We start from the raw sequence: 11,178 nt of genomic DNA on the forward strand, positions 1-11,178 counted from the left end.
AATAACGAAGGTTTGAATTACTTTCAAAATAAAATAACTATAAAGAAAAGCAATACTCTCATACTTTGGTCATATGATTTTATTTCAATTAGTTGGATAAACTATTTTATGCAAATACTTTAGCTGATTTAGCATTCCGTTATTTTTATAACATGCGCTGCTCAGTCTCAAATTGTCCAAGCAAAACAAATGGTGAAAAAAACTTTTTTCCCTTTCCTAAAGACAGAAGGTTAAAGAGTAAATGGGTGAAATGGGAGAAATATTACCTTTGCAACTAAACGAAGAATCAAGTATGAATTGCGACATATTCGAAACTGTAGCATTAAATATACTAAAAAGCTTTGGACCACAATACGCTTGTAATGCACACAATGAGATCTTCCAATATGTGCGAGGATTGCAAAATATTACTTTGTCGGATATGTATACCCCAAGGTCACGAGAACCACAATTACTTGCATATCAGTAATGTTGCATCTAAAGGAAAGGACATACTGCATGTACTTTTAGAAAGTTGTCGTTTAGGTATAAATTGTCTTAGGAACTGCATCAATAATGAATTAGATCATGCACATTTTATTGATGGAAACTGCGACGCATTGATCCAAAATATACGTAATACTTTCCATCCAATTATAGCGGCTATCATGGAGCGTGAACGCTTTCTTTTAGATTTTGTTGAAAAAATACGTAAAAAGCGGATGGAGAATCTATATGAACAAATGACTGCCCTAAAGTCTGCATTTTCTGGTTTAATGGATACAAAGGGTATGTTGCAGCATTTAGCAGCAAATGGACACCAGATGGATGACCTCAGCATTGCTATGAAGCTAGTAGAAGGAAATCGACAAATCGAAATATCGTCAAACATTTTCAAAGAAAAACACCCGAGAAATGATTTTTTCAAGTTTTACGAACCACTTGCTTTCAAAAATGTATTAAATGATATAAAAAAGCAAGGATCTGTTGAACTGGCGGAATCTCATTTACCTAAGGATGACTATGCCGCTGCATCTATGGATATCATATCTGATTTATTACAAAGTTCTGGTGACCGTGAAATGCTTTCATCATCGCTTCATCATATAGTGAAACAGAAGAATAAACAAGGCATAGATGTTGAAATAGCACCGAACAATTTGAAAAACGAGCCAACTCGATCGAACGCCAACGCAAAAAATGTTGTCGTCGGAGAAGCGGTACCTGGTTGGATTAATAAAATAAAAGCCTTTCGTTCTGATGTACCTACATTGGCTTTTGCCACTAGTGGAAACGGCGATGGCCAAGTTAGTCGGCCTTCGGGAGTTTGCGTCACTAAAACGGGCCAAATTTTAGTAACCGATCGACGTAATTGCAATGTTCAGGCTTTCGGCGTTGATGGACGCTTTCTATTTAAATTTGGTCGAAAAGGAAATGCTAAAGGTGAATTTGATTCACCAGCTGGCATCTGTGTAGACAAAAGTGGACGTATTATTATTGCGGATAAAAATAACCATCGTATTCAAGTGTTTTCGTCGGGTGGAATGTATCTGCTCTCATTTGGTGAGCTGGGATCGGATTATGGTAAATTGAAATTTCCGTTTGATGTTGCTGTAAATACAAAATTACAAATAGCTGTGGCAGACACAGCCAATCATCGCATTCAACAATTTGAACATAATGGACGTTTCATAAGACAAATACCAATGGGTATTCTAAAATCCACCGGTTATGAAATAACGCCTCGTGGATTATGCTACACTCCAACTGGCAAAATCATTGTATCGGATTACGCAAATCATTGCTTGCATCTAATTGAACCGGTGAGGAATAAAGTAAGTTAAAAATTATGTAGCTAAGTACTGTAAACATGCCTAAATATACACCTTCACTGTTCCTAAAAAAAAATTTTGCGCAGATTGTGTCAACTAAAGGCAGCCGAGGTCCCCTTATAACTTAAAAATGATAAACTGGACTGAATTTAGCAATAAAAAAAAGCAATTTAATTATGAAAAATTGCAATTAATGTATTACAAGTACACATATAAAAATAATTTATATTAAATGATATGACATACTTTTTAACATGAATTTATATTGGGCATTTAAATAATCTCACGAAATGATCTTCGCCACAACTCGCAAGCAAAAAAGATTCAGTAGTACTGCTGCCAATATTGCCGACTGGCTGGAACTGTAAACGTTTCACTGCAGAGTCATGCGCTTTCTCCAGTGTAAGTTTACTGCAAATGCAAAGTAAGAAAAATATTATACATACAAAAGTATACACATTTACAGTTCGAGAAGTTTAACGATTGTGCTCTAAATTAATATGTTTTCTTAGAATTTCATACTTACGTCGTATCTATGAGTTGTAATTGTTTGCCATTCTTTTCGGTGTTTGTTTCATTTAGTTGTTGCAGCAAAATATCACCATTTGAAAAGCCTACCGCAAGCTGATAAACTCCAGCTGTGACAGTCCTCGAACCAAAAGCAACAGCAGTAATGGGATTTATGTGTGTTTGCTTAAGATTCACGGACCATTCATCTGCTGCACCATTAGCTTGTGCCCACACACCCAGTATTGCATCTCGCCCACCAGTCGCAAAGTATTTGCTATCATGTGACCAATCACATGTCCAAATAATACGATTATGCACAGACATTTTGGCTGCGGAGCGTTGTTTCAAGCGATAATGTGGATGATTGTTTGCAGTTGTCAACTCTTCATCGCGTTCGAATAACGCCCAAGTGCGGTCGCGTGAAACTGATAGCAACAGTTGACCCTTAGGTGAGAAGCGCATCTGCGTCACGGTAAGTTTATGTGCAGCCAGTTTTTGAATTTGCTTCCACGTTGCAGTGTCCCTAAAAAATCCGAAAAAAAATATATAAATTTACAATCTCATCGAAATTATTTTTTACCAAAGTATTATTTGCGCGTGTTCTTCATTTGTAGCGCGGCAGGCAGAAGCCAATACTTTTCCATCTGGCGAAGCTGCTAGTGCATATATTTCGAAGCCGTGGCCGTAAAGTTTTTGCATTTCCGGCCAAAGCGTATTCTGCATAAGTGTCTCCTCTTGAGGTGGTGCGTCCAGTGTAACTGGTACGAAATAATTTTCAGGATATTCATCTTTAATATGCTTTTCGTGCGGCACAGGATCAATGTCAGAACCATACACTGCTTTATTCGATAGGCCTAGTGAAGGCACGGAAGCGCCTTTTGGCAGAGCTGTGAATAAAATTCAGCGCGGTAATTTAAAATTTTATTTTAATTAGAAAAACTTACTTTCCAGCAAAGCATCGCCCTCCGCATCACTTTGTGCTCCCGTAATGCGTCTAAAGTTTTCAATGAAATTAGTGGACGCTTGGAATGTACGTACTATCTTTTCTTCTGCTCCACTAGCGAACTTGTACCGCGAGAGTATCGCAACTGTTTGCATATCATAGCCGTGCACTTGTGGGCGTGCCAATTCGTGCCAAGATATGTCTTCATCCTTCTCTTCTTTACCACGTCGCCATGGCGCATGAATGCGAGTAGTTTGGTCCGCCGAAACTGTCAATAAGAACTCACCACTTGGTGCCCAAGCCAAATCGCGTACTTCATCAAAGTGGCCACCCACTATAATGCCGGGTGTCCAAAAATGTTCGCTATCAGTTGATTGATGCCATATATGAAAGCCACCCTGATAGCTATGTCCAAATATGGATTTGCCACTGCGGGAGAATTTACCGCCATAAAATCCCAGTGAATTACCTCCCACCTCACCCACACGAACTTTTTCCATCCATATACCATCTTCGCTAGGTGCCCAAATAATTATAGATTTGTCAATGGAAACGGAAAGTAAACGTATACCTGTAATGAACATAAAAAACATACATACAAGAGTTGCGAGGTAGCTAAAACAATTTACAAAATATTAACAAACTTTAAATTTACCATCTTTCTCTGATTTATGCCAGTTAACACCATATACCCAGCCTTCGTGACCATACAGCACCGACTCCAAGCTAATAGCACACCAATTGCTAGCACTTAAATGCAGAATTTTCTCTTCCACACGTATTTCAGCAGCATCTTCTTCTATAATGTTGCAAATATCCACACTGTTTTCGCGCGTTTGCTCCTCCGTTCGTTTCGATATGCGCCATATGCGTATAAAATTGTCCTGCGCTGCACTTGCCATTAAAATATCATCTGCATCCTCAACAACGTCCAGCGCCCGTACCCAGTCTTCGTGGCCTGTCATTTGGTGTACCATACGAAACGGGTCTGTATCGGTGCTATTCTCTTCAATTTGTGCATTCTGCGCCCAAATAAGAATGTTGCCCTTCTCATTTCCAAATGCCAACAGTAATTGTTCACTCTTTGGCAAACGGAATAGGCTAAGACCAAGAATGTAGCTATTTAAATTGTTTATGGTTTGTGCTAATTCTACAGCGAGTGTATTGAACGTCCACAAAGTGACTGACTGCTCAGCTGCCGTCGCTATTAACCACTTATTATCACTCAAATAGAGGCTGGTGATATCTGTTACTGGACCAATGTGCTTAAGTGCTTGAAAACGTATGCCCCTACACTGTTTATCGAATTGCCATACATATGCATTACAATCATCTGCCCCAGAAATGAAGTAAGATTCAGGTTCAGAGGGTGACACGCGCAACCAATGAACTGTATTTACGCGGGCTTCATGGCCTATATAAGTGCCTACATGTTTTGCTGAGCCATTGAACTGTGAAGAAAATATGTAAAAATTGGCAACTCCTTAACGGTGTTTGATTTTACTTACATTCGGATCCAGTACCGCAACGGAATGGTGTGCGCCGAATAAGATCAAACCGTTGTCACCCCAATCTGCACAATGTGGAGTGGGATTGCACGCAGCAGATGCATAAATCGTGTATTTGGAATTGTTGTTTTTGGATCTTGAATCAGTCATTGTAGTTAACTATTGAATGGTTTGCAAATTTGAGAAATTTGCTAGAATAGATGGGATCCAGAGGCACGTTTTCAGATATTTACGTGTTTTGCTTTTATCGTTTCTTTCGCTTTTTGTTTTGCTAATAATTTAGTGTTGGCAAGCATTAAAATAACCTAACCTCGAAGTTCAGCGAAAACATAAACACGTGCTTAGACAGTGTTTGCATTGATCAACATTGCCTTCACAATTTGCGTTTAACCAAAGAACGTAAATCTATATAATAAATATAATAAATTTACCTTCTTTGGTGCAACCCTGCGCTGAGTTGAACGCGCATGTTGAACGCAATGTTGAACAATGCAAACATACTTTTACACAGGCATTTCATTTTATATTTGAAAATTGTAACTAAATATTTATGCAATGCGAGCACTGGTTATTTCACCACACTTCAAACAAATTTACAAAATAAAAGCGGTTGTTAACGAAAGAGCTCAAGTATACGAAACATGTCAAAATACTCATAACGCAAGGACTTATAGGTTGTTTATATTAGGCGATTTTACAGGCATCTTCTTTCGTTCTCAGCAGCCAACCCTCGATCAACTTTTGATTGAACTAAACGCCTTTTAAATCACAGCATGTAAACACCGCATTATTTTGGAGCGATCAATTCATGTAATCCAAGTATTCGGTATTTAGTTTTTTTCAAAATGCAACCCTTCATTCATTAATTTTTATTTCCAAAATATGGCAGTGCTGCGCAAAGCGACGCTGCATATGAGAATTTTAACGGAACGCTTGACAAGCTGTGCGTAGAAAGCAAAAGGAAAGGCGACGTGTATTTTTTTTTATTTATTTTGTGAAAAATTAGTGGGCTTAAAAAATTAATTAACGCTATTAAAGGTTAAACAAATATATTCATATGGGGCGCAAACGAAAAATACCAATTGCGGATGAAGAAAAGGAGAATACAGTCGCTGCAAGCCGCAAACGGGGTGGTGGCGTCGCTGCAAGCAATCCCATGATGCTGCACGGTCCCATGTATACAATAATGTCCAATGTGCAATTAAACGAAACCAGCCACAAAAAGTACATCAAGGAATTGAAGCAACTGTACGCGAAGGTAAGAAAACTGCGTCTTTTGTTGATGTGCGCAATTTTGCATTACTTTTATTTGGCAGATGGATCATGACGCCTTCATGTTTACCTTCATCAAAATGATAAAAACAGCAATGGTAGCTGATGAAGGAAATGAGTATGCAGAAACAACTTTATTATTTTGTTCTAAATTCGTCAGCTCATATGATGGCGATGATACACATCCGCTGCTAATTGATATGAGCAAGTGGCTGCTAACTGTAAGTGCTAATTGATTTACTAAAGTTAATCCAATTACTAAACTTTAAAACTTTGTACTTCCTAGACAATTTCGCGTAATCCACACATTCGTTTCCGCATATGTCAGTTTGTTAATATGATACTCAAGGCACTTGGCCAAGAGGCAGCGCTGGATGACGCCATTTGTGATCGTATAATGGATTATATGCTGCACCGCTTACACGATACCTCACCGAATGTGCGGGTGCAAGCGATTTTAGCAATGCAGCGCTTACAAGTACCGGATAATCCCGACGATCCTGTATTGCGCGCTTACCAGTTTCATCTCTGTTCAGATCCATCATCTCGTGTGCGTCAGGCAGTAATAACATGTATGGGACGTAACTATCATACAATTCCTTACATATTGGAACGATTGTGGGATATCGATGAAAAAGTTCGTCGACACACATATTTGCATATGAGCAGTTATCCAGTCCGGTCTTACAAGGTATCACAGCGTCTAACCTTATTGCAGCAGGGGCTTAACGATCGTTCAGAAGCAGTGCGCAAAGTAGTAGTACCAATAATGCTGCAACAATGGATTGAGTCCTATCAAAAAGATCTCATTGCTCTAATATCTGCATTGAAGCTGGATTCGAGCGAAGCCGAAATCGATCGGTTTCGAAAAGTAGCTAAGCAAACACTGAAAGAGATTTTCAAGTAAATTATTTTTTTGTGGGATTTTTGTTTGCATATTTAAACTATTCAATTTTTATAGGCGTCAAAGCAAAGAAGACTTGCTTGCTTGTGTACCCTTAGAGGAAGAGGGTGAGATGCATCGTTGTGTGCCGCATGAAAAACTGTCGATGGAAATTGCATTGTATTGGCAATGCTTGACAGAATTCTTGCAATCGGAAATGGCAGAAGAGTTCGACTTAATTGTGCCGGAGTTGAGCACGTTCTGTACATATGTGGAAAAGTGAGTTTAAGAAGAATTTTGGAACAGTACGCTTTGATAGTGAACGTAACTGTTTATAAAAGAAAAATATATAATTGTAATATCTAAATCATGCCGTGTAAAAAAAATTTGAAATACGCAAACATAAAGAATTATTTTGCGCAATCGGATACTGTTACATCCTGGGGTTACACAGAATACAGCCATACCTTCTAAAACTGTATACACATTTAAATTACAGTGCAAATAAATAACAAATATAAAATAAAAAATTAATATAAAATTAATAAACTTTAAATCCTGAAAACTTAATTTATTCTTAATTTTTAATATTTTGTTACAGATATTGCCAATCACAGAAACCAGATATGGATAAATTCGAACTAATGGAATTCCAATATAAACTTCTTTCCCTGATGGAAATATTGTATACATTTGATTTGGGCGACGAGATAGGGCGTGGAAATTTGCAAAAACTGCTTTCGTATCTTTTAAAAACATTCCGCCTTGATGAAAAGGTTATTGAAGTTGTTGTACGTTGTGCAGAGAATCTTATATCTGATCAAAATGCACGCATACAGGTATGTACTTTCTAGGCATTCAAAAACAGGAGATAATGTTCAACTTTTTCTATATTTAGCTATTTGTAGAGATCATACAAGATATCTGCGGTTTGAACAGTAACCCAAATGATCTTTTGCACGATCGGACATTAATCAGCGAATTATTGGCGAGCTCATCAAATGCAGATCTAAATTTAAAATTATCTTCGCTAAAGGTTAAGCTTCTTGATTTGGAGGAACAAGAAATGAATTTTGTACAACGAAAAGATTACATGCGTGCGCAGCAAATAACCGAGGAGAAATATGCCACCACAGAAGAGTATACGAACTTGTTGCAACCGCTTTTAGATAATCATCCAAATGCAGACATGGTGAGCTATTATGAAAATTAATGTGAAAATTTCTAACACTCTTCCATTACTATTAGCTAAAGCGTCCATTACAGCTGCGTAAAACGACGAAACCGGAAAGCATATTGAAGAGTTTGCAAATAGCCTTCTATATGGTCGTTTCACCTAAAGTGCGCTCACTTAATCCGAGCATTTTAAAACTGTATAATGTAAGTGCTGAAATTGTGAAAAAATTGTAGTCCTAAGTATGTGTGTATGTAGTTGTATATATAACGCTTACTTAATGTGTAGGACTTTATTTGTCGTCATCTTGCCTCAAATCAAATCGCAATCCGTGATTGGGCTTTGAAATGTGGTACCGCCTGCAGTATGCTGTACGAGGCGCTAGCAAAAGATGTTTTCGAAGAATTATATGCGCAGTTTTTTAAAAATCACAATATTCGTATATGGGAGACCTCCATAACGTGTATTTTCGAGCTGCTGGACAGGTAAGCTATCTTAGATTTTATTTACGTTAATGCACCCCTAATATATATTCTCACCTTAGATATGGTTTGGATAATTTTGCCAAGCAAGAAGAGCAAAGTAAATCGAAGAAAAGCGGTCGACAGTTGTATAACACATTAGAATTTCTGGACAGTGAAGACGACTCAAATGTTCTAAATGCCGGCCAAGGCGTAGATGTGATCTATATGATGTCGCATTTTCTGGACACCTGCGATGATACTTGTATAATAAGTGCAATAATAGTCGGCTTCTGTCGGCTTATATTGCGTGGCTATATTAAGTCTAGCGATATTATTGAAAAATTACTTTTGCGATATTTCAATCCGAGCACAGGTAGCATATAGATTTTCAGATTTTTGTTTTGACATTACTAGAATTTGTATTTCTGCTGAAGATTCGAACATAAATCAAATATTGGGTGTATTTCTGGAAAATTTGATACTGCGAAAGAAGCATGGTTTACTGCAACCTTGTCTACTGCCTATGGTGTTAACAGTGCTAGGAGCACCATATGAGAATCCATTGCACGACATACGTCCTGAGACCATAACTCGCTTTATCATAGACTCTACGCGTCAGGAGACTTCACAACTAACAGAGGGCTACATACACAACAAAATTGCTCACACATTCTTGCAAGAAATGCTGAACAATCTTACCAACAAGGAACTTTGCAAACTGTTGTCTAAAGAGCTGATTACGTTAGAATTAAATGTAACACAGAATGAACAACTAAAGCTTGAATTGAAAGAGTGTGCTGATAAGTTGATAAAGGTAGGATATTTTAGAATTTTGTTACCGCGAAAATGAATTTTAATTAGTTTGATATGTTACGTTTAGGCTGATTTCGATCCTAAGACTGTAAAGCATATAATAGATTTCAAAGATTTAGTTGATGGAAATTATAATCCTGCACGCAAACCTGCAGGGAACGATTCGGAGGGTGAAGAGGTACTTTTAATATTTTGTTTCGATCGTTTTTAGCGTCGAACATAAAATATTTCCATATATTATTTCATTTTTCAGGATAGCAATGATGAAACAGAGAATGATGCGAATAATGACGACGACAATGCCACAGTGACAACGGGGCGCAGTAAAACGTCAGTCGGTGAAGTGGTAGAGGAGCCATCCCAGCAACCCCCACCACAGCCACCTCCTAACGTCGTCATAACTGCAGTAGAAACAATTATCAAGCCGGCGTTAGTCGCTGCTCCCGTCGAGCCTGCTGTCACGTCTGCTACCGCCGCAGAAGTTCCTGCTCCAGTTGAGCCTGCTGCCACGTCAGCTCCCGCTGCAGAAGTTCCTGCTATAGCAGTAGCAGATGGTGCCATAATAACAAAAGATATTTCACCTTCAGCGCGTGTGCCCACAACGTATGGACGTGAGAACCGAGTGGGGCATCGTTATTTGCGCAAATCTCTCAATTCGACACGTGGTCAATCGGACACGGAAGGGGGCGATGGACCACATCGCTCACCGAAGATACGCATTGAAGCGCGCATTGATTCTGATAAGAAAACGGAACAGCCAGCACACGAAGAGCGAAGAGTGCGCAATTTACGGGCAAAGCGCAATTTGCGTTATAACGATAAAAATTCTGAATCAGAGGAAGAAGAGCCTGTTAAGCCTTCGAAAAGTGCAGCCCAAACGCGCAATAAACGACGTGCACATCTGCCCACTGTTGATGTTGATGATGAGCCTGAAGTGATTTCGTCCCCTAAGCAAACATCAAATGCAAAAGGCAGTGCTAGTAAATTTGAGCAAGCTCGAAATGCTGCTAGTCCGGCTAAGCGGCAAACGAAGGAGTTAATTAAAGAAAAATCTGCCGACGAGCTTTTGGAAAAGATTGGCGAACCGAGACGGGAACAATCCAGGGAACAGCAAAAAGAGCAGATAAAAACACGTGCCAAAGAGGCAGAGCGAGCGATAGTATCACCGGCAAGGACAACCAGGCCGGTGCGGGCGTCATCAAGAAGAGCTAAACAGATCAGTACGGCAGAGGTAAAAATTTAAGATTATATTTAGATTTAGTTGTTAAAATATAATTTTGGTATTTAATTTTACCTTTTGTTTACTGCAGCTCAATACATCCGACGTTATACCGCCTTCACCACCGGTGGCGATATCACCACGTACGATTGTTCGACGTCAGCGGCGTGCCGGTGGTGGTGATATATCAGTCGCTAATCTAACTCAATCTGCGCGTCCTGCAACGCGAAGTCATTCTGCTCAGCCAGCACATAATCAAGTGAGTACCAGACGACGAGGATTACAACTGTAGATAGTCCAGTACAATTACTAACCAATCTCCACACCAATAGTACTACCACCTCCACCCACCAGTGTCACCATCGCCATAACCATCACCACCACCACCAGCACCCACTTAACAACGCACAGGCTATTTGTAATTTTTCTTAATTATTTGCACCTATATGTATACATATATATAGTTATATTTCCTTAACGTTACATTTGTATAAATTTTGACTATTTAAAATATATATATATATATTTACGTTCAAAAAAAAAATGTAAATACAACTGACTTGGATGCGTAAATGTGTGTG

The 11,178-nt window shown here is 38.8% G+C and overlaps 3 protein-coding genes across 3 annotated transcripts in view; 2 read left to right on the forward strand and 1 right to left on the reverse strand.

The window, feature by feature from the left end:
• The first annotated feature begins 189 nt into the window (after window positions 1-189).
• Window positions 190-2,031, forward strand: LOC118742908 (protein wech-like). Its single transcript, XM_036475329.1, has 2 exons — window positions 190-1,814; window positions 1,898-2,031. Exons 1-2 carry the CDS (start codon window positions 363-365, stop codon window positions 1,937-1,939), a joined length of 1,494 nt encoding a protein of 497 aa, XP_036331222.1. The 5' UTR covers window positions 190-362; the 3' UTR covers window positions 1,940-2,031.
• Window positions 1,994-5,165, reverse strand: LOC118742907 (probable elongator complex protein 2). Its single transcript, XM_036475328.1, has 6 exons — window positions 4,773-5,165; window positions 3,920-4,715; window positions 3,266-3,835; window positions 2,902-3,208; window positions 2,338-2,844; window positions 1,994-2,222 (listed from the first exon to the last, which is right to left on the reverse strand). Exons 1-6 carry the CDS (start codon window positions 4,920-4,922, stop codon window positions 2,072-2,074), a joined length of 2,481 nt encoding a protein of 826 aa, XP_036331221.1. The 5' UTR covers window positions 4,923-5,165; the 3' UTR covers window positions 1,994-2,071.
• A 513-nt stretch (window positions 5,166-5,678) lies between these two features.
• The window catches only part of LOC118743864 (condensin complex subunit 3), a 6,442-nt gene continuing 942 nt past the window's right edge, over window positions 5,679-11,178 (forward strand). Inside the window, exons 1-14 of the mRNA XM_036476627.1 lie at window positions 5,679-6,030; window positions 6,089-6,265; window positions 6,331-6,947; window positions 7,006-7,206; window positions 7,529-7,766; window positions 7,826-8,119; window positions 8,176-8,307; window positions 8,390-8,586; window positions 8,646-8,938; window positions 9,000-9,379; window positions 9,446-9,556; window positions 9,632-10,609; window positions 10,689-10,885; window positions 10,930-11,015. Of these exons, the coding sequence (XP_036332520.1) occupies window positions 5,830-6,030; window positions 6,089-6,265; window positions 6,331-6,947; window positions 7,006-7,206; window positions 7,529-7,766; window positions 7,826-8,119; window positions 8,176-8,307; window positions 8,390-8,586; window positions 8,646-8,938; window positions 9,000-9,379; window positions 9,446-9,556; window positions 9,632-10,609; window positions 10,689-10,885; window positions 10,930-11,015 (4,102 nt within the window). The 5' untranslated portion in view covers window positions 5,679-5,829. The remainder of the gene's footprint in view (window positions 6,031-6,088; window positions 6,266-6,330; window positions 6,948-7,005; window positions 7,207-7,528; window positions 7,767-7,825; window positions 8,120-8,175; window positions 8,308-8,389; window positions 8,587-8,645; window positions 8,939-8,999; window positions 9,380-9,445; window positions 9,557-9,631; window positions 10,610-10,688; window positions 10,886-10,929; window positions 11,016-11,178) is intronic.

The sequence above is a fragment of the Rhagoletis pomonella genome, unplaced genomic scaffold (genome assembly GCF_013731165.1).
Source record: "Rhagoletis pomonella isolate Grant_MI unplaced genomic scaffold, Rhpom_1.0 Rhpom_scaffold_00007, whole genome shotgun sequence".
Lineage (NCBI taxonomy): Eukaryota > Metazoa > Arthropoda > Insecta > Diptera > Tephritidae > Rhagoletis > Rhagoletis pomonella.

What these genes read in the sequence shown, in the direction of transcription:
- LOC118742907 (XM_036475328.1), bottom strand. Translation starts at nt 4,922, where the DNA reads ATGACTGATTCAAGATCCAAAAACAACAATTCCAAATACACGATTTAT. An exon ending in GGGCGATGCTTTGCTGGAAA is followed by an intron (nt 3,209 to 3,265) that starts GTAAGTTTTTCT and finishes TTTTATTCACAG; the next exon opens with CTCTGCCAAAAGGCGCTTCC. An exon ending in TTACAACTCATAGATACGAC is followed by an intron (nt 2,223 to 2,337) that starts GTAAGTATGAAA and finishes TTGCATTTGCAG; the next exon opens with TAAACTTACACTGGAGAAAG.
- LOC118742908 (XM_036475329.1), top strand. Translation starts at nt 363, where the DNA reads ATGCACACAATGAGATCTTCCAATATGTGCGAGGATTGCAAAATATTA. An exon ending in TTGAACCGGTGAGGAATAAA is followed by an intron (nt 1,815 to 1,897) that starts GTAAGTTAAAAA and finishes AATTTTGCGCAG; the next exon opens with ATTGTGTCAACTAAAGGCAG.